Genomic DNA, 22948 nt, shown 5'->3' with positions numbered 1-22948 from the left:
ATTGATCCTATCCCCCACCACTGATCTCATCCCTATCCCCCCCATCACCTCTGTTGTAGAAGTAATGAGGGGGGATAGGGATGAGATCAGTGGTGGGGGGGACAGGCACAGGTGGTGGAGGTTGGGATCGATTGCTCTACAAAATGTCACTTGATTGACATCAATCAATTAAATCCCCGGGAATTCAGTCACCGTGCCTTCTCCAGCCAGGATGCCTTGCCTCATGGGTAGATGCCTCGACGGTACAGGTACTCCACGCAGCCGCAGAAGGGAAAGCTCCTCCCCGGCTTCTCTCAATTGGTGTTAGCAGGTCTGCTGACTTAATTTTTCAGTGTCCGCCCCACCTCCCTACATTCTCTATGTCTCTGAATAGGTCGGACCGGGGCGGTCCACAGTCTTGGTGCTGCCTCTGCCTTCTCTGTCTCTGCTCAGTGGGCGAAAGCCCCCCTCGCGGCGGAACAAACAGCAGCCAGAGTGGACACACAGTGACAGGACAGTCAGCCGGTCAGGTAGGCCCCTCACACGGGTGGCGGGCAGGCCCCTCACACTGGCAAAGGGGCGGGGGGCAGGCCCCCCAAACGGGCGGGTGGCGCCCCCCTGAATTGGCAGAACTACAGTGCCCAGTGGCAAGTGCGACTGTTGCGACCCTGATAATTCTGCCACTGGTGATAAGATAACAATAAACAGGACAAATAGAGAGGATGAATCTTCCTATTGGGGGGCACAGATGGCAATAAAATCTGACAGGGGTTCTAATCCCTCTCCACTCTATCCAAAACTAAAAAAAAAAAAATGTTTTACCTGTAGTTATACTTAAAGTTCTCCCCTACAGATAGTGCAAGCTCTCCCTTGAAAGTTTAGTCAAAACTTTCTGTTTTACAATTCTAATAATGGTTCATTTACAAATGTTGTAAATAGTGACAGATTAATGAATGAACCAGGAAAATCAGAAGCACGTGAAAGCTCTTTCTAGTGATTTCATGCCAGTTTGTTCAACTCAATGCTGTATGCATAACAGGGCAGGGTGATTCCTTTGTGAAATGCAACGATCAACTAGTGAGGAATTTCTACACGGTAACCCTTATTGAAATTATTGGCATAAAAACACCTGTGTGACCCAGCCCTTAGGCTTGATTCACACCTATGCATTTTTAGTGCTTTTTGCATGTTGCAGAATTTCACTACAGCCTATTTAACATGGTTTCCTATAGAACACGTTCTGTAGAGCAAATCTGCAAAATGCAAAAAGCACTAAAACTACATAGGTGTGAATCCAGCCTGAATCACAGGACAGATTCGTTTACTTTAGGCCTGGTTCACACCTCTGCGTTTTTAGTGCGTTTTCAGTTTTGCAGTCCATTTAGCATGGTTTCCTATGGATGTAGTTCACATCTGTGCATTTTATGGAAAGGGCCAGGGACTTTTTTTCTGTTTTTTGGTTCCATAGACTTTTAATGGATCAAAAATGTGTATTGAAAAACTCAAAATACACCTGGAATATGCAAACTGCAACCTGCATAGGTGTGAACCAGGCCTTAGGCAGAGACAGATGGAAACAAAAAACAGTGTCATTTTTAGTGGATACTCCACAAGTTCATTGGCTTATTTCCATGTGATAACATCGGAAGTGATTTTTGCTGAGCTGTGCAAAGTAAAGTAAAAGGCCTGTGTATTCTATCTGAGAAGGTCATACTGATTACTTACGCTGTTGATCCAGGAGATGTAGGCAGACACTCTGGTGAACACGGATGGTTTCTGGAAATAGTTGCATCCAAGAGAGGATCCAAAGCTGACAATACCATGGACTTGGTACACACCATTGATGGAACAGTTCAGGGGTCCACCAGAATCACCCTGAAATTATAAGAAAATAAGAAAAATATTACTGATATCACTACAATCACTTGCTTCACAATTGACTTTTAAGAAGGCATGGTGTTATGTATCTTCATTATTTGACAATATATAGTAGGCTGACAATATACTGTACAAAGGGGGCTAGATATTTTTTCAAGATCTGAAAGTGACTCGTATTTATAGGAGCATCTAAATCAAGTTCAGATAATGAAATTGCTGCATACACACTTTAGTTGGAGTGGAACATTCAGTAATTATGACTTTAGAAATTATGTAGCAATATAATTGTGATAAATATAATTGATAAAATCCCATATATTGTAAGAAATGTAGGGATGTTTATCAGTAAGTCTCATGATGTGTTTCTATTCTTATGGAAGATTGCTAAACCCTGAAAGTACTGTCCTAGCTGCTCTCTCCTTGTCTATCCTTGTATGTATAAATACATTTATTGTGATCCCACAGATTGTGAAGTGGCATGGAATTTTGTATATTTCCACTTTATAGATAAAGAATTGTAGAAATAATATTATTTCTGATAATGATCATAACAACAATATTTAAACTGGGGATTTGTTTTCCTGTTTTATACAAACGTAATAGAAAAACGTTATAAAAACAAAAAAACTTACGTTGCAAGATGACTTGACTCCGTCACCACCAGAACAGATCATAGAGGTCTTAACAGTGCTGCCCCACCAGGAGCTCAGGGAGCAAGTGGTGTAGGCAACGGTGGGCAGAGTGACCTGCTGGAGGATGGTGGCCAAGGAACCACCAGCTGCAGACAAAGAAAGGTTTACATTACAGCCAATGCAAAGAAAAAAACTTAGGTCCAGTAATTGGTAAACCAGAAGAACAAGTGATTCACAGATTTTCTCTAATCTGTGGGGATCATGCAATTCAGTAATTCAAACAATTTTGAATTCTAAATTGTAAGATTCCTTACAGATTGTTCAAATCTGTATGCATAAATGCAGTTGAGTCAAAAAATATTGCAATTTGCCTGGTAACTAGTTGATTCTCTCTTTGCTATTAATACTTCCACAGAAGAGTCAACGGGGTTAAGTTACTAAAGGCAATTAGACTATGCACTTTAAAAAATGCAGTTACACTTTTCAAGTGCAGTTGCTCCAGAGGTTAGTAAATGATGTAAGGCTTCACTTTGCAAAGAACACCCAATCATGTGCAAGGTTAAAAACAAAAAAAAAACAAAAAAAAAAAAAACAGCATTTTTGCTTGTACGTGATTGGATGATGGTCAGCAGAGCTTCTGCTCATTTACTAAGCTCTGGAGCAACTGCTGTTGCAGAGTGCATCTGCAAAGTGCACAGTCTGAGTCATGATTATACAGTACACTAGCTTAATGGGTAAGTGTTGTATCAAACCAATTACAAAGTTGTGCCTGTAATCTCTGATAGCCAAGTTTTGCATTCATTAACAACAAATGTATTATGACTCATGCATTTTTTTAAAATGTGAAACAGGCTCACATTATAGAACTTGCCAGGGGCTTACTTTATATTTCTGTAGCACTACTTCCAATCAGCAGAGGGGATATGTTCTGAGAAAAGCTACAATCATATTGCATATCTGTCTTCAAAACACTTTTACACTCTTTTCTGAAATGTGTCTGCACACCACAGTTGTTAACCCTCTCCTCACTATATTAACAGAACTATGTCACTAAGCTTCCCTATGATGGAATCAATACTTACTGCTGGTTCTTCCCCAGCCGGTGACAATGCAGTTGTAGTTGTTTGCCAGGATGTAGCCATCACTTGGCAGAGAAGCTGTTTTCACAGAGGTGTTCAGAGTAGCGCTGGAGGCCAGCCACAGGACAGCGATATCATAACTATAAATTATACAAAGTAGCAAACACTGACATGATGCTTTACATTGTTACATCATAAAACATGAAAAGAGGCAAGACAAAATACTAAGGGCATTGACATGTTGGTTCTATGGCAGGGGTAAACCTAATATGTACACAGTGTCTAAGCAGTTAGCACTGTGGCCTTGCAGAGCTGTGGTTTGGGAATGAAATTCCATCAGGGAAAATGCATTGAATTTGTTTGCTGGTTTTACTGATGTTTGCTTGGATTTCCCCCGGGTGCTCGCTTTTCTCTCTACAGTCAAAAAATATACTTGTAGGTTAATTTGTTTCCACCAAAATTGTCCCTAGTTTTGTGTGCCTGTATAATTGTGGTATAAACGCTAGACTGTGAACTTTTTTGAGATATGTTATAAATCATTCTATGTTTTAAAAATAAACTCCATAGAGTTTGGAGTATGGAATTCTATGGAATAAAGAATAGAATAGAATTCTATTTCAAAGCGAGATTCTTCTGTAGGATAAGGTGGACCATAACCAACTCAAATTTTGGCTGATTCAGCCTGAAGAGATTTGATCCATGGGTGGCTCTACAAGCACCACTTGATGGGACAAATGTTTTTTTTTTGTCAGAAAAACTTTATTAGGTTTGTACAAACATACAGGTTCCAGAGCTAAGCAGATATCCAAATACCTCAATTGCATATGATTACAACAGTGCAAAAACTCTATGGTGGGACAAATGTTGATTTAAAAATCAACTGAGCCAAGTGAACACTATTGGCCGAGCAGTGACTGTATCCTATCAGATTCAGGTAATCAGGCACCTGCAGGTTTTTTACGGCTGCTTAATACAGTTAGCATCAGTGGAAATTCCTCCATGTTTTCTGTTTAGCATGTATGGGGGAATCAACTGATTTTCCACACAGGCTGAAGAAGAGAAAATTGAGCTGTGCATGGCTAATATAACACTAGTAGTCCTATTTACTAGCAGAAAATTGGAGGTCACAGAGAAGTTTACCAGGTCTGTAATTGTTGTTAGAAAACAGAAACTATTCATTATGATAACCCAGAGAACATACAGTAAGTCTATTATATTTTTTTCACATGACTAAGTTGCAAAGACATTTCTTTTTTTTATGAAGTCCTGCACCTTAAAAGTTCTGAAAATTGTAATAGTTGTGGTTAAATCGAAATATGTGTAAGGTATTTTTGGTTTTATTACCCCTTGCATGTTTCTATTGAGTGCATGTTGGATTAATATAACATAAAGTCTGCTCTAACATGTACCTCTTCAGCAGAACAGTTACTGTTTTGTAATGTTCACAATGTACTTAATGCCACCTCATCCACTTTTATGTAAAAGGACATTTATATGACTGTGAGTAAACAATAACAGATTTATCGCCATGTTTTAGCTTTTTACCCAGCAGCGACATTGTTGGTGTTCCAGCTGGCGTGCTTTCTAATTGTAGATACAGAGATGTACTGTTCAGTACCTTCATTAGTGCTAAGGTTGTGGTCTCCCAGGGCAACACGGTAGGAGACAACTCTAGGGAAAATTAGAAAGAATAAAGAAAATGAGAGATGTTTCTACTATTAGGCATATACTAAATTTCAGAGGGAAATAAAAGTTAGTACATGTAAGAATATCATACATCTATTGTACTCTCTGTTCTGTATATCTCAGAAATGCAGGGAAAATTTTTAAGATGGGTTCCTATGGAACATGTTCACATCAATGCATTTTTGTGCCTCTGCATTTTTGGAAAGGGTCAGGGACTTTTTTCCCCAGAAAAATGCAGCGTTTTGCATGTAATATAATTCAAGTAGAATGCAAGTCATGCGTTTTTTTTATTTCTTTTTTTACACTGTATATAGCTGGTTGCTAAGGAGGGGGCCGGGAAGCCAGCTGCCGTATCCTTAACAACCAATGATTCATCAGCTGTCAGCTGGCTTCCCGCTCGTAAAAAAAAAAAAATGCGGCTAAAAAAAAAAAAAAAAACAAAACAGGCCCCCCCGGTCCATAACAGGCCACTGGGTCTAGTATGGATTCGGAGGGGACCCCCACACACCAACATTTTTTTTTTAAATGGCGTGGGGGTCCCCCCAAAATCTATACCAGACCCTTATCCGAGTATGCAGCCCGGCAGGTCAGGAAAGGGAGGGGATGAGCGAGCGCCCCCCCCTCCTGAACCATACCAGGCCGAATGACCTCAACATGGGGGGATGGGTGCTTTGGGGCAGGGGGGGCTCTGCATCCCCCCACCCCAAAGCACCTTGCCCCCATGTTTGATGGGGACAAGGACCTCTTCCCGACAACCCTTGCCCGGTGGTTGTCGCGGTTTGCGGGCGGGAGGCTTATTGGAATCTGGAAGCCCCCTTTAACAAGGGGGCCCCCAGATCCCGCCCCCCTCATGTGAATGAGTATGGGGTACATTGTTCCCCTACCCATTCACTAAAAAAAAGTAGTGTAGACAGTTTTTGACAAGTCTTTTGTTAAAAATCTTCCTCTCCGTTTCTTCCTCCGGTCTTCCTCCATCTTCTCCCGCATCTTCATCCTCCGGTCTTCTCCTTCTCCCCCTGCTTCTTCACGCGCTCTTCTTCTGTCTTCTTTGTCCGGTGTTCTTCCTCTAATAATGATGGGGGCATGGCAATCGGATTACGTCTTCCGGAGGCCCTGCCCCCTTGTGACATTACTGCCCGTGGCATGATGGGTCCGTGACAGCACAAGGGGGCGTGGCCACCAGATGACGTAATCCGATTGCCACGCCCCCATCTTTATTTAAGAAATGCATGACATCGGCGCCGACAGATCAGCGGGACGCAGCAATGGAGGAGGGTCGTTGCCGGGAGTGGCGGCAGAGGAAGAACACCAGACAAAGAAGACAGATGAAGAGAAGACCAGAGGATGAAGATGCGGGAGAAGATGGAGGAAGACCGGAGCAAGAAGCAGAGAAGAAGATTTTTAATAAAGACTTGTCAAAAACTGTCTACTGTATTTTTTAACACTACACTCATTTTTTTAGTAAATGGGTAGGGGGTACAATGTACCCCATACTCATTCACATAGGGGGGGCTGGGATCTTGGGGCCCCCTTGTAAAGGGGGCTTCCAGATTCCGATAAGCCCCCCGCCCGCAAACCCCGATGACCATCGGGCAAGGGTTGTCGGGAAGAGGCCCTTGTCCCCATCAACATGGGGGCAAGGTGCTTTTGGGTGGGGGGACGCAGAGCCCCCCTGCCCCAAAGCACCCATCCCCCCATGTTGTGGGCATGCGGCCTGGTATAATTCAGGAGGGGGGGGCGCTCGCTCGTCCCCTCCCTTTCCTGACCTGCTGGGCTGCATGCTCGGATAAGGGTCTGGTATGGATTTTGGGGGGACCCCCATGCCACTTTTTAAAAATTTTGGCATGGGGGTCCCCTCCGAATCCATACTAGACCCAAGGGCCTGGTATGGACCTGGGGGGGACCCCACGCTGTTTTTTCTCTTGATTTTTTATTAGCTGGCAGTTCTTTTTTTTTTACATTCAGCGGGAAGCCTGCTGACAACTGATTACTCATTGGTTCTTAAGGATGCGGTGGCCGGCTTCCTGGCCCCCTCCTTAGCAACCAGCTAAGGAGGGGGCCAGTGTAAAATAAACCCCGCAAATCGCGGTAAAAACGCATGCCCAAAAACACGGCAAGCACCGCAAAAAGCACTGCAGAGACTGTCAAAAGCAACATGCGTAGATGTGAATCGAAGTTTACCTTGCCCTATTCAGCTCAGAGTTACAGGGTTTGATTTACTAAAAGCAAATAGACTGTGCACTTTGCAAAGTGCAGTTGCACCCTGCAAACACAGTTGCTTCAGAGCTTGGTAAATGAGGTAAAGCTTCAACTTGCAAAAAGTATCCAATCACGTGCAAGGAAAATGAAAAAATAAGCATTTTTGCTTGCACATGATTGGATGATGGAAGTCAGCAAAGCTTCTGCTCATTTACTAAGCTCTGGAGCAACTGCACTTGCAGAGTGCAATTTTACTTTGCAAAGTACACAGTCTATTTTCCTTTCGTAGATCAACCCCACAGTGTCTGTATAAAGGGGCACCCCTCTCCTTGCCTATACCTTGCCAGTGCTCCCCCACTACTTCTTCCTCCATTGCAGCCAGCACAGTATCAACAGACACTATGGGGAGTGGTGGTGTCACTCTCTCTGCCATGTGACAGTGTCTCTTTTACTACTTAAAGGGCAATTTGTTCAGCTTAGTACTAACGTATTTGGACATTCACTGGGGTTACAGCACACATCAGGGGAGAAGGAGAATAGATAAGGGGGGTCGGGGGGCCAACCCCTCCACAAGCTTCCGTGCAGCCCCAAAGCTAGTCCTGACAGCTGCACTGGGCATCCAAAGCAGGAGATACTCCTGCAGCCTGTCAGTTCAGAGCAAAGGAGGCTGCAGTTCTCTGGCTCCACTCACATGACCCAGCCAAGGGAAGACTTCTCTTATGCCCCGTACACACGGTCGGACATTGATTGGCCATTCCGACAACAAAATCCTAGGATTTTTTCCGACGGATGTTGGCTCAAACTTGTCTTGCATACACATGGTCACACAAAGTTGTCGGAAAATCCGATCGTTCTGAACGCGGTGATGTATGTATGGGCTATATACGGGGCAGTAGCCAATAGCTTTCATCTCTTTATTTATTCTGAGCATGCGTGGCACTTTGTGCGTCAGATTTGTGTACACACGATCGGAAATTCCGACAACGGATTTTGTTGTCGGAAAATGTTATAGCCTGCTCTCAAACTTTGTGTGTCGGAAAATCCGATGGAAAATGTGTGATGGAGCCTACACACGGACGGAATTTCCAACAACAAGGTCCTATCACACATTTTCCGTCGGAAAATCCGACTGTGTGTACGGGGCATTACTCTGAACTGCCCTTGTAAGCAGCTGTGTGCAGGACAGCCTAGCTGGCTGCAGGAGGTAGTGGGTTAACAAGTGTATATTCTCACTTCCAGCCTCTTTGATATGTTTATTATGTGTACATAGGTTCAGAGCTGTTTGGCCTCTATATTGTCTCCAGCACCATTTTGGAGAAGCCTGGTGTTCTAATAGGACAAGGAAATCTCGAGAGATTTGGTCGCCATTTTTGGGTGGATATTTTATATAGGAAAGCTCAGCCATGTTTAGTTGAGTTCACGTGTGTACACAGACAGGTTGGGTGAACCCTTAGGAGAAGTTAGGGAGAGTGTTCTGGCCTGTGAGGGATAGCTCAGGGTTCTTCCGGAGTCCTGTATCAACAATCCTGGTCGGATTAAAAACTCCCCATTGCGGATAATAAATCCGGTGTCTTCGCTGTGAGGGAGGGACAAGTGTATCAGATGCCTATATCCATCTGCTGAAGGAATACCGCTGTTACCGGGTAACGTGTGTGAATATAAGCCTCTACAGATATGCATTGTGTGCTTGGGTTTATACTGTGTCAGTCAGTGAGAAGTGACTATAGTGCTGACGAATAAAACTACTGCTTACATCAGAAGTGACTGTGCTGTGTATCTATGCCTCCATGCCTGGAGTGAAACTACTTGCATTACTGCTGTAAATACTCTTTCTATCACCATCTCTCCGGTAATAAACGTTGCCTGGTTATAAAGTCAGTACGTGTGATTCCCTCTGTGAAGCCGCTACACTCTACACCCGCTTACACCCTGATCTGGCAAGTGGATTTTACTCCTTACCCCTGCACTACATGTATTACTTACTTCTGACCCCTCTACTCTATATGTTACACACACCTGACCCCTGCTTTCTGTGCATTAGGCCCTCTTGTCTCTTGCAGTCTTTGAGATACACACTCTTGACCACTAACCCCTGTGCTCTTTGTGATATCCACTGAAGTTTTGTGCCCCTCCTATTGTTAGCGCAAATTTGCCATGTGCATAATTTGCTGTGGAACACTGCAGTAGGCTAGCTAATTTTTTTTCTTGGTTCCCCAAGTGCATTCAGCACAGGTGTGTGTGCATTGGGGGTGTTATCTAGGTTTCTAGTACAAAAAAGTTTTTTTTTTTTTAATTGGGAAGATAGACATGTATATGTTAAGAACATCTGCTCTTTGGTAATCTAAAATAAATCTTTAATACAACCATAGGTGTGCTAGGTGTGCCTGGATACACATTAATTACCCTGTGCGCTTTAAGGTCAGGCTGGTGATCAAGGACAGCACTCCAATGTCGGGGCTCAGTCTGCAGGGTAGCAGTGTAGAGGAGTGGTTGAGGAGGTCTGATCATAGGCCTCTGGGGGGAGCAGCAGGCCAGGCACACACAAAAGCCCTCCCACTAATCCCTCCGCCCTATCTCCAGCCTGTCCACTTCTCTCTCCCTGATCCTGGGGGACAGCTAATGGGAGCATGGGGATGGGGACAGTGACTGTCACTCACCTTGTACAAGGAGAGCAGGGACAGGGTTACTGTCACTCTGGCTGTATGGACAGAGGAGGGGCGGGACCAGGACCTGTCACTCGGCTTGTATGGAGAGCAGTTGGCGGGGTGTCACTGCACAGGGCTGTCACTGAGTTGGTGAGCATTACAGGGGTTCATATACATCACAGTAGAGGGGCCCTATACACTTGTATTTATTACTAGAGAGGGGCCACATACATTGCTATACGTATACATCAGGGATATGCAATTAGCGGACCTCCAGCTGTTGCAGAACTACGAGTCCCATGAGGCCTAGCAAGACTCTGACAGCCACAAGCATGACACCCAGAGGCAGAGGCATGATGGGACTTGTAGTTTTGCAACAGCTGGAGGTCCGCTAATTGCATATCCTTGGTATACATCATGATAATAGGAGTACAGGGATGGCTGCAGAGATTATTACAGGGATTTACATATATTACTTATTATCTTATATATATATATATATATATATATATATATATATATATATATATATATATATATATAGGTTTAGGGAGTGCACACATTATAATGGGGGTGCAATATATATATATATATAAATACAAGCACGTATGTGTGTTAAAACCTTGGGTTGTACACCCTAATGCAATAATCTGCACACGCCTATGAATACTATATATATATATATATATATATATATATATATACACACATACATATATACACACACACATTATTGTCTAAGTACATTAATGTAATAATACCTGTCCACGCAGTGAGCAGCAGTCAAGACACGATTAGCACGGATCAGAGAACCTCCACAGGTGTGGTACCAGCTGCTGCCAGAGAGATACTGCAGAGATACCTGAAAGAATTAAAGAGCAGAAATGTAACTTTGCTGAAAGATAAAACAATGGAGGATGTTGCCAGAGCAAGTAATCTGATATAATCTTTACTTTCTAACTTGATTCAATCTGGTGACAATCTGAATAGCTATAATATTTTGGCATCTTTTTATTGCTTCATGTTTATAGATGCAATTTGTGTACATGCTAGCTGCCAATTGTGAATTCATATAATAGCCTGACTGTTACAACTGTGTGCCATATTAAAGAGATTACTAAACGTGCACACCAGTCAGGCAGAATTTTTGGTAGTCTTGCTTACTAGTTTTTCAACATGGTTTTAAAGTCAGTTCTTTTTATCATTATCTACATTACTTGTCCAACCCACCCCATCCCTAAGCACTTACCTGATTCCTGTCACCACTCCAGTGCTGTCCCGGCTGCAGCAAAGCTCCTCTCACTTCTTGCTTTCACATGATACACTGGAAGCAGCAGTCATGCTTCTGTGAGGGAGGAGCAGGTGCATGGCTTTATTGCGCTGTGTGTCTCTATGACTTTGGAGCACACCTGTCCTCAGGGCTGGACTGGGACAAAAATGTGGCCCTGGACTTCATCCAGACCGGCCCAGGGCACAACACATCAGGGCACGGTACATCAGGCCACATCAGGGTACAGAGCCAGGCACATCAGGGCACAAGGCACATCTGGGCACATCAGGGCACAACATATCAGGGTACAGTGCCCAATACATCAGCGTACAGGGCACAACATATCAGGGTACAGTGCCCAGCACATCAGCGTACAGGGCACAACATATCAGGGTACAGTGCCTAGTACATCAGCGTACAGGGCACAACATATCAGGGTACAGTGCCCAATACATCAGCGTACAGGGCACAACATATCAGGGTACAGTGCCCAGCACATCAGCGTACAGGGCACAACATATCAGGGTACAGTGCCCAGTACATCAGCGTACAGGGCACAACATATCAGGGTACAGTGCCCAGCACATCAGCGTACAGGGCACAACATATCAGGGTACAGTGCCCAGTACATCAGCGTACAGGGCACAACATATCAGGGTACAGTGCCCAGCACATCAGCGTACAGGGCACAACATATCAGGGTACAGTGCACAGCACATCAGGGTACAGAGTCCAGCACATCAACTAATAGGGCACAACACATCAGGGCACAGTACATCAGGGTATAGCACATCAGGACACAGAACATCAGAGCACATGACATTGAGGCACAGCACACCGGGGCACAGGACATCAGGGCACATCAGGGCACAGGACATCGGGGCAAAGCACATCGGGGCACAAGGCACATCAGGGCGCATTAGGGCACATAGCACATCAGGGCACGTGGCACATCAGGGCGCATTAGGGCACATAGCACATCAGGGCACGTGGCACATCAGGGCATGGGGCACATTGCACATCAGGGCACGGGCACATCAGGGCACGGGGCACGTCAGGGTACGGGGCACGTCAGGGCACGGGGCACATCAGGGCACATTATGGCACATGGCACATCAGGGCACATTATGGCACATCAGGGCACATGGCACATCAGGGCACGGGGCACATCAGGCCACATGGCACATCAGGGCACAGGGCACATAAGGGCACATTATGGCACATCAGGGCACATGATGGGGCACATGGCACATTATGGTGCACATCAGGGCATGGGGCACATCAGGCCACATGGTACATCAAGGCACAGGGCACATCAGGGCACGGGGCACATGGCACATCAGGGCACGGGGCACATCAGGCCACATGGCACATTAGAGCACGGGGCACATGGCACATTAGGGCACATTATGGCACATCAGGGCACATGATGGGGCACATCAGGGCACATTAGGGCACATCAGGCTACATGGCACATTAGGGCACGTGGCACATCGGGGCACATCAGGGCACATAGCACATTAGGGGACATCAGGCTACATGGCACATTAGGGCACGTGGCACATCAGGGCACGGGGCACATGATGGGGCACATAGCACATCAGGGCACATGATGGGGCACATAGCACATCGGGGGAAACATGATGGGGCACATAACACATCGGGGCACATGATGGGGCACATAGCACATCGGGGGAAACATGATGGGGCACATAGCACATCGGGGGAAACATGATGGGGCACATAGCACATCGGGGGAAACATGATGGGGCACATAGCACATCGGGGGAAACATGATGGGGCACATAGCACATTGGGGGAAACATGATGGAGCACATAGCACATCGGGGGAAACATGATGGGGCACATAGCACATCGGGGCACATGATGGGGCACATAGCACATCGGGGCACATGATGGGGCACATAGCACATCGGGGCACATGATGGGGCACATAGCACATCGGGGGAAACATGGGGCACATAGCACATCGGGGCACATGATGGGGCACATAGCACATCGGGGCACATGATGGGGCACATAGCACATCGGGGGAAACATCATCAGGGCACATTGTGAGATCTTACTAGCCTTACTAAGTTCTCTCTCTCGTGTCATCACGCTGTTCCCCGGCGGCCCCTCCTCTCTTCTTGTCTATACCAGATGATCGTACAAGCCAATTGGTATAGACGAGAAGAGAGGAGGGGCCGCCGGGGAACAGTGTGATGACACGAGAGAGAGAACTTACTACTATAGAAGCTCCCTGCGCTACTCTGCATGCTGGCTAATCTCGATCTACCTGTCAGGCGCCAGCTGTCGGCGGTTGACGGGTAGATCGATGCGCGGCCGAAAGTGAAACTGGCCCAGACTGAGCCATCAGCCCACCGGGAATCTCCCGGTAGTCCCGATGGCCAGTCCAGCCCTGCCTGTCCTCCTAAAGAGGCACTCAGGACAGGAGTGGACAGTGCCAGCAGAGGACTGTCAGAAGAGGAGGTAAGGGACCTTTCTGTGCAAAAGTATAACCTTTTTTATTTAAAAAAATAAAAAAGCAGCCTTTAGTATATCTTTAATCTTAACATTCATCTTCTGCACAGGGCTTTACCAGTAGCCACATAAACCCACCTTATTTTTTAAAAGAAAAGGGAGGGGGGAGGCGCCTCTAATAGTAGTTTTAAACAGTATCATTTATTGCACAAGATTAAAAACACTTACAAGATATAAGTGGGAGCAATTCTCATCATAAGTATGTAGTTCTGGCAGTTCTACTGCGTCCCACAGGCTGACTACTTCCTGGTTTTGCTGAATGTACAGCTATTCAGCACAACATCACACCAGAACCTCTCCTGCCAGCTACCCGGATCATGCGAGGAGCCTGTGGGACGCAGCAGAACTGCCGGGACTACATACTTATGATGAGCATTACTCACACTTATATCTTGTAAGTGTTTTTAATCCTGTGAAATAAATGATACTGTCTTAATACTACACTTATGCCGCATACACACGATCAAATTTTGGCCGGCAAAAGATCAATGAGATTTTTTCCTCGGAAAATGTGACTGTATGTATGCTCCATCGGACTTTTGCTGCCCGAATTCCAGCCAGCAAAAAATTGAGAGCATGTTCTTAATTTTTCAGTCGGAAAAAGTTCCTATCCGAAAATGCGATCGTCTGGGGCACGTCTGTGGCAATTCCGACGTGCAAAATCCCTACGCATGCTCGGAAACAATTCAACGCATGCTCAGAAGCATTGAACTTAATTTTCTTGGCTCGTCGTAGTGTTGTACGTCACCGCGTTCTTGACGGTCGTAAGTTCAGCGAACGTTTGCGTGACGGTGTGTATGCAAGGCAAACTTGAGCGGAATCCCGTCGGAAAAGCTGTCATATCTTTTTCCGACGAGAAATCCGCTTGTATGTACGCGGCATAAGAGGTGCCTCCCCCTCCCCCCCCCCCCTCCTTGTTTCTTTTATATGTTTTGCAGAGTTGCTGGACACACTCTGAGGATGGCTGCCTCTTTTTAAATTACCCCCTTACCGTGGTTCAACTTTGTTTTTACCTAAAGACTGACTAATCAAATGTACATTATTACAAACTAAGGACATTGCCTCCTGGAGTGCCAGATACCCAATTTACCTCCACTTTGTTTTTTGACTGGCCTTAGGGCCCTTTCACACTGGGGCGGTTTGCAGGCGCTGTTGCGCTAATAATAGCGCCTGCAATCCAACCCGAAACAGCTGCTGCTGTCTCTCCAGTGTGAAAGCCCCGAGGGCATTCACACTGGAGCAGTGCGCTAGCAGGACGGGAAAAAAAGTCCTGCTATCAGCATCTTTGGACGGGTGAAGGAGCTGCCCATTGAAATCAATGGGGCAGCGTGGCTATACAGCCGGCAAAGCGCCTCTGCAGAGGCGCATTGCAGTGGTTTTTAACCCTTTCTCGGCCGCTAGGGGGGTAAAACCGCCCCTGCTAGCGGCTGAATACCGACGGTAAAGCACCGCTTACAATAGCGGCGTTTTACCGCTGACGCCGCCCCGCCCCAGTGTGAAAGGGCCCTTAGGGCCCTTTCACACTGGGCCGGTTTGCAGGCGCTATTGTGCTAATAATAGCGCCTACAAACCAACCTGAAACAGCCGCTGCTTTTGTCTCCAGTGTGAAAGGGCCCTTAAGGCTCGATTCACATCTAAGCATGTTGCTTTTGAGCGTTTCTGCAGTGTTTTTTGCGGTGCTTGCCGCGTTTTTGAACAACCGTATTTGCAGCGTTTTTACAGCGTTTTTGCCTCGTTTTGCGTTTTTTTTTAAGTGTTTTTTTATACTGTGCACAGTGTAAAAAGAAAGAAAGAAAAAAAACGCAAAATGTTGCAAAAACGCTGCAAAAATGCTGTAAAAACGCGGTACTTGCGTTTTTGATGCTGGTCCATTGAATTCTATTACATGCAAAATGCTGCATTTTGCATGAAAAAAAGTCCCTGACCCTTTCCAAAAACGCAGAGGTACAAAAAGGCATTGATGTGAACATGTTCCATAGGAACCCATGTTAAAAAATTCCCATGCATTTCTGCAAAATGCATCAAAAACGCATTAGTGTGAATGGAGCCTAAGGCTCCATTCACACTAGCGCGTTTTTTGATGCATTTTGCATTTTGCAGAAATGCACGGGAATTTTTTAACATGGGTTCCTATGGAACATGTTCACATCAATGCTTTTTTGTATCTCTGCGTTTTTGGAAAGGGTCGGGGACTTTTTTTCATGCAAAAAGCAGCGTTTTGCATGTAATGGTTTTCAATGGACAAGCATCAAAAACGCAAGTGCACCGTTTTTGCAGCGTTTTTGCAGCGTTTTTGGTGCGTTTTTGGCGCGTTTTTGCCGTTTTTTTTTTTTTTTGTTTTTTTTTTTGTAATTTTTTTTTAAGACTGTAAAAAAAAATGAAAAAAAAAAAAAAAAAAAACGCAAAACGCAAATCGCGGCAAAAACGCGGCAAAAACGCGGCAAAAACGCGGCTCAAAAACGCGGCAAGCATGAAAAAAAAACCTCCAAAAACGCTCAAAAGCAACATGCATAGGTGTGAATCGAGCCTAAGGCTGGCCATACACTATTCAATTTTCCTGTTCAACTTTCCTTTAGATTTACCAAAACCATATAATAGGAGGTCAAACCTAAACACTTTCAATTTGGATGCAATCAGGCAGGCCCTTGTACTACATAGTTGAAGGTAAATCTAAAGAAAATTGAACAGGAAAATTGTATGGTGTATGGCCAGCTTAAGGCTCGATTCACACCTATGCATGTTGCTTTTGAGCGTTTTTGGAGGTTTTTTTTTCATGCTTGCCGCGTTTTTGAGCCGCGTTTTTGCCGCGTTTTTGCGGCGTTTTTGCCGCGTTTTTGCCGCGATTTGCGTTTTGCGTTTTTTTTTTTTTTTTTTTTTTCATTTTTTTTTACAGTCTTAAAAAAAAATTACAAAAAAAAAAACAAAAAAAAAACAAAACGGCAAAAACGCACCAAAAACGCTGCAAAAACGCTGCAAAAACGGTGCACTTGCGTTTTTGATGCTTGTCCATTGAAAACCATTACATGCAAAACGCTGCTTTTTGCATGAAAAAAAGTCCCCGACCCTTTCCAAAAACGCAGAGATACAAAAAAGCATTGATGTGAACATGTTCCATAGGAACCCATGTTAAAAAATTCCCGTGCATTTCTGCAAAATGCAAAATGCATCAAAAAACGCGCTAGTGTGAATGGGGCCTCAGGCTGGATTCACACCTATGCATGTTGCTTTTGAGCGTTTTTGGAGTTTTTTTTTTCATGCTTGCCATGTTTTTGAGCAGCGTTTTTGCGGCGTTTTTGCCGCGATTTGCGTTTTGCGGTTTTTTTTTTTTTTTTACAGTTTTTTTTACAGTCTAAAAAAAAATAAAAAAAAAAAAGGGCAAAAACGCATCAAAAACGCATCAAAAACGCTGCAAAAACGCTGCACTTGCGTTTTTGATGCTTGTCCATTGAATTCTATTACATGAAAAACGCTGCATTTTGCATGAAAAAAAGTCCCTGACCCTTTCCAAAAATGCAGAGAAACAAAAAGGCATTGATGTGAACATGTTCCATAGGAACCCATGTTAAAAAATTCCCGTGCATTTCTGCAAAATGCAAAATGCATCAAAAAACGCGCTAGTGTGAATGGAGCCTTAGGCTGGATTCACATTAAGGCTCGATTCACACCTATGCATGTTGCTTTTGAGCGTTTTTGGAGGTTTTTTTTTCATGCTTGCCACGTTTTTGAGCAGCGTTTTTGCCGCGTTTTTGCCGCGTTTTTGCCGCGATTTGCGTTTTGCGTTTTTTTTTTTTTTTTAACAGTTTTTTTTTTACAGTCTAAAAAAAAACAAAACAAAAAAAACCCGGCAAAAACGCATCAAAAACGCATTAAAAACGCTACAAAAACGCTGCAAAAACGGTGCACTTGCGTTTTTGATGCTTGTCCATTGAATTCTATTACATGCAAAACGCTGCATTTTGCATGAAAAAAAGTCCCTGACCCTTTCCAAAAATGCAGAGAAACAAAAAGGCATTGATGTGAACATGTTCCATAGGAACCCATGTTAAAAAATTCCCGTGCATTTCTGCAAAATGCAAAATGCATCAAAAAACGCGCTAGTGTGAATGGAGCCTTATGCATTTTTAGTGCTTTTTGCATTTTGCAGATTTGCACTACAGAATGTGTTCCATAGGAAACCTGTAGTGCAAATCTGCAAAATGCAAAAAGCACTAAAAATGCATAGGTGTGAATCCAGCCTCAATCTGTGCCAGCAAGACTTGAGGCTCGATTCACACCTATGCATGTTGCTTTTGAGCGTTTTTGGAGGTTTTTTTTTCATGCTTGCCACGTTTTTGAGCAGCTTTTTTGTAGCGTTTTTGCCGCGTTTTTGCCGCGATTTGCGTTTTGCGTTTTTTTTTTTTTTTTAACAGTTTTTTTTTACAGTCTAAAAAAAAAAACAAAAAAAAAAAAACGGCAAAAACGCATCAAAAACGCATCAAAAACGCTGCAAAAACGGTGCACTTGCGTTTTTGATGCTTGTCCATTGAAATCCATTACATGCAAAACGCTGCTTTTTGCATGAAAAAAAGTCCCCGACCCTTTCCAAAAATGCAGAGAAACAAAAAGGCATTGATGTGAACATGTTCCATAGGAACCCATGTTAAAAAATTCCCGTGCATTTCTGCAAAATGCAAAATGCATCAAAAAACGCGCTAGTGTGAATGGAGCCTGAGGCTCCATTCACACTAGCGCATGTTCCTATGGAACATGTTCACATCAATGCCTTTTTGTTTCTCTGCATTTTTGGAAAGGGTCAGGGACTTTTTTTCATGCAAAATGCAGCGTTTTGCATGTAATAGAATTCAATGGACAAGCATCAAAAACGCAAGTGCACCGTTTTTGATGCGTTTTTGCCGTTTTTTTTTTTTTTTTTTTTTAATTTTTTTTTAAATTTTTTTTTAGACTGTAAAAAAAAACTGTAAAAAAAAAAAACGCAAAACGCGGCAAAAACGCCGCAAAAACGCTGCTCAAAAACGTGGCAAGCATGAAAAAAAAACCTCCAAAAACGCCCAAAAGCAACATGCATAGGTGTGAATCGAGCCTCAAACCTTCAGTGTTTTCATGTTTTCAAGAAATGCCCTTCCGCAGCTGAAACCACATACAGGGTTTAGGCCTGGTTCATACCTATGCAGTTTGCAGTTTGCATATTCCAGGTGCATTTTGCGTTTTTCAATACATGTTTTTGATCCATTGAAGTCTATGGAACCAAAAACCAGAAAAAAGTCCCTAGCCCTTTCCGCAAAATGCACAGATGTGAACTACATCCATAGGAAACCATGTTAAATGGACTGTAGTGTGTTTCTGCAAAACTGAAAACGCACTAAAAATGTATAGGTGTAGAATCTTTCTGCAAGAAACTCTATTTTCAGCGAGAAAAGTAATAGCTAGGAAGTGGATGAGAAGATTGCCCCCTGGTTTTGCTGAGTGGAAGGTGGAAATAAATACCGTATTTATCGGCGTATAACACGCACCGGCGTATAACACGCACCCCAATTTAGGAGGGAATTTTAAGGGAAAAAAACTTTTAGGAGGGAAGTTGAAGGGAAAAAAACTTACATTTAAATGCCCATCATTGCAGCCTTCTCAGTGCAGCCTTGCCCCAGTGCAGCCATGTCAGTGCAGCCATGTCAGTGCAGCCTTGTCAGTGCAGCCTTCCCCAGTGCAGCCTTCCCCAGTGCAGCCTTGTCAGTGCAGCCTTGTCAGTGCAGCCTTCCCCAGTGCAGCCTTGTCAGTGCAGCCTTCCCCAGTGCAGCCTTGTCAGTGCAGCCTTCCCCAGTGCAGCCTTGTCAGTGCAGCCTTCCCCAGTGCAGCCTTGTCAGTGCAGCCTTCCCCAGTGCAGCATTGTCAGTGCAGCCTTCCCCAGTGCAGCCTTCCACAGTGCAGCCTTGTCAGTGCAGCCTTCCCCAGTGCAGCCTTGTCAGTGCAGCCTTCCCCAGTGCAGCCTTGTCAGTGCAGCCTTCCCCAGTGCAGCCTTGTCAGTGCAGCCTTCCCCAGTGCAGCCTTGTCAGTGCAGCCTTCCCCAGTGCAGCCTTGCCCCAGTGCAGCCTTCAAACCTCTATCCCAGCTAACCTGGGCTTCAAAATCGCCGACCGCGATTTGAAAATGGCGCCGCCGGCGCTGAAATACACAGAGCCAGTCCTCGGCTCTTCCCGGCGGCTCTCGTTCACTTTCGGCTCCACTCGTAGTCCCGAGCGGAGCTATCCGAACCTAGCCGAGTAGGTTCGGATAGCTCCGCTCGGGACTATGAGTGGAGCCGAAAGTGAACGAGAGCCGCCGGAAAGAGCCGAGGACCGGCTCTGTGTATTTCGGCGCCGGCGGCGCCATTTTCAAATCGCGGTTGGCGATTTTGAAGAATTGACAGCTCGGGATCGCAGGGGATCAGCGTATAACACGCACCTGTGATTTTCCCCTGATTTTCAGGGGAAAAAAGTGCGTGTTATACGCCGATAAATACGGTAATACTCTACTGTACAAAAAGTTCATATACACTAATAGAGGATGCCCCATGAAATATGAAAAAATTTGGGACAGATGGCTACAAGACTCAGACACCTGTTCGTGATTGAACCTATGTGATGGGTGATAAATAACATTAAGATATAGATAGTTGATGCTCTAGGACATGATCATAAACCATACGGTCACACAATTATTTAAGTCTTTATTTGATATTGTCAAACGTACGTTACAGCAAATATCTGTTAAAAACTTGACTATTAACAGTGTCTACTCAATTGTGTATACTACATTTGAAACAATGTGATATAATGTGTATGTACCATGGATACATTAAAATTAATAAACTTCTTTAATTAAAAAAAAAAAATGTATAGGTGTGAACCAGGCCTGAAAGGCAGGAAGCACAGGCCAACAGAACTGTGCAGACCATGAAGAAAGTGAATGCAAGGCACCATATAGAGCTCTAATTAGAAGTGATTTGTGTGTTTTTTCTGATTGCAGCCATATGCAGCTAATATTCAAACTTTATCCTGAATATCATTTCACTTGGGTTAGACATAGTTCTTTAACTTTCCTTTTAATTTGACTAATTCTATTAAAGTAGGCAAAAACAGGTCATAGAATTAGTAAATTATTTTGGAAATGCTTCACCTCCATGAAATCATCAATATCAAAAACAAAGTATAAAGCATTTTACAATGTATACTGATCATTTATGAACAATTGAGCTTCAAAGGTCAAATCAATGACCTGCTTGTGTGTAACTAACCTGCCATGGCCAGGCATTCTTGGCTGCATTGGTGCCTCCTACCACACGGCTATTATCATTGTCCTCAATATAGCGGACATTTTCATCATGACAGTATCCTTTAAGCGAAATTAAAAAAGACAAAAAGTGTGAATATGGTATGTGAAAATACTGTTATATAAAAAATAAGAAAACTGAATTGCAAAAGTGAATTTGACGCATAAAAAGCCTGATCACAGTTATTCGCACAGAGTAGAAAACTGCAGAAATTGCCTTTACCTTTACATTAATTCTGCTATGACCATTTAAATTGTAGTGGAAACACCTTCCTGTTCTGCTGTCAGCTGAAAATTTTGGATTTTTCCCCACTTTGAGTCTTGGCGACGGTGATTCACTGGACGAATAGAGATAGTGGTCTCCCTCACCCCAAAAAATAAAATGGTTCAAACCCTTTCCTACTCTATTAAAAAAAATAGCTTTGCATATACTTTAAATCTAAAAATAAAAGATAGACCAATATGGGTATACTATACTTTTGGGTTGATTTAATAAAGGAGTTGAGAAACTTTGAAAAATAAATTGTTAATATTTGGTTAAATTATTCAGTACTTTTTCTTCTCTAAAATATACCTGGTTTATTTAATTATTCCCCCTATTATATACTTTAATAAAGTATCAATGTATAGGAAATATCACTTACCGCAAAGGACAAGGGCAGCAAGTACCAGAAGCCTGAGCATTGTAAGGCAATTGCAGCGACAATCTCCCGTACAACCAAGCCTTAGATTCCTCCTCTTTAATAGCAGGGAGAAGTCAACAACTAGTGAGAACATTTCCAGGTGATAGCAGATGGCAAGTTTGACCAAGATTCCTCAAGGACAAGACATATATTTAAGCTTTTTATAAAAAGATTAGCAAACAGACATTGGCTTCGTACCTATTTTTACCTATTTTGTTATATTGCAGCCTTTAGTTCAATGTTCTTTTAATCTGAATTATATGTGATGGATCAGAACACAATAGTCTAAATTGGTGAAGTAAAATTAGAAAAATATATACATAAAACTATTTTTTAGAAATTAAAAACTGATAATTGGCATGTGCATATGAATTCACCCCCTTTGTTATGAAGCCCATAAAAAGCTCTGGTGCAACCAATTACCTTCAGAAGTCACATAATTAGTGAAATAATGTCCACCTGTGTGCAATATAAGTGTCACATGATCTGTCATTACATATACACACCTTTTTGAAAGGCCCCAGAGGCTGCAACACCTAAGCAAGAGGCACCACTAACGAAATGCTGCATTGAAGACCAAGGAACTCTCCAAACAAGTAAGGGACAATGTTGTTGAGAAGTACAAGTCAGGGTTAGTCAAATGCTCTTGAATAAAAGTCCTTTATTGGTTACATGGGTACACGGGTACAGGCTATACACTGGCGCGTTTCGGCTAAGAAGCCTTCATCAGAGCATACATGTTTGATTTAAAATCTGATATTTATAACAAAGTAAGCACTCCAAATGGGGCGGGTGCATCCTGAACAGAAGCAATCAAAGACAATTAAAAACACATGGAGAGAAGAAAGGAAGAAGCACAGCAGGCATATGAAGGACATATCATGAACAAATAAAGCATGTTTAATGTGGTACAATAAATGTATCAAACAATGCGATTATGTTAGAAAAAGATTTATGTCCATCCTATCATTCAAGCCATACGGTTTTCTAGTATTGAGAGTATGGATCTAGCACACTTCACGTTTAAGCAAAATACGATGAGTGTCACCTC

The 22948-nt window shown here is 43.7% G+C and overlaps 1 protein-coding gene across 1 annotated transcript; it reads right to left on the bottom strand.

The window, feature by feature from the left end:
• Nucleotides 1-1674: 1674 nt before the first annotated feature.
• LOC141126563 (chymotrypsin-like elastase family member 1) lies at nucleotides 1675-21898 on the bottom strand. Its single transcript, XM_073612489.1, has 7 exons — nucleotides 21859-21898; nucleotides 21180-21277; nucleotides 10860-10960; nucleotides 5114-5239; nucleotides 3572-3708; nucleotides 2490-2635; nucleotides 1675-1854 (listed from the first exon to the last, which is right to left on the bottom strand). The coding sequence occupies exons 1-7, from the start codon at nucleotides 21896-21898 to the stop codon at nucleotides 1675-1677; spliced, it is 828 nt and encodes a 275-aa protein (XP_073468590.1).
• Nucleotides 21899-22948: the final 1050 nt, after the last annotated feature.

Source organism: Aquarana catesbeiana, linkage group LG02 (assembly GCF_042186555.1).
Source record: "Aquarana catesbeiana isolate 2022-GZ linkage group LG02, ASM4218655v1, whole genome shotgun sequence".
NCBI classification, from domain to species: Eukaryota; Metazoa; Chordata; class Amphibia; order Anura; family Ranidae; genus Aquarana; species Aquarana catesbeiana.
The sequence above is the reverse complement of the archived record's forward strand: the minus strand, read 5'-3'. Positions and strand labels throughout refer to the sequence as shown.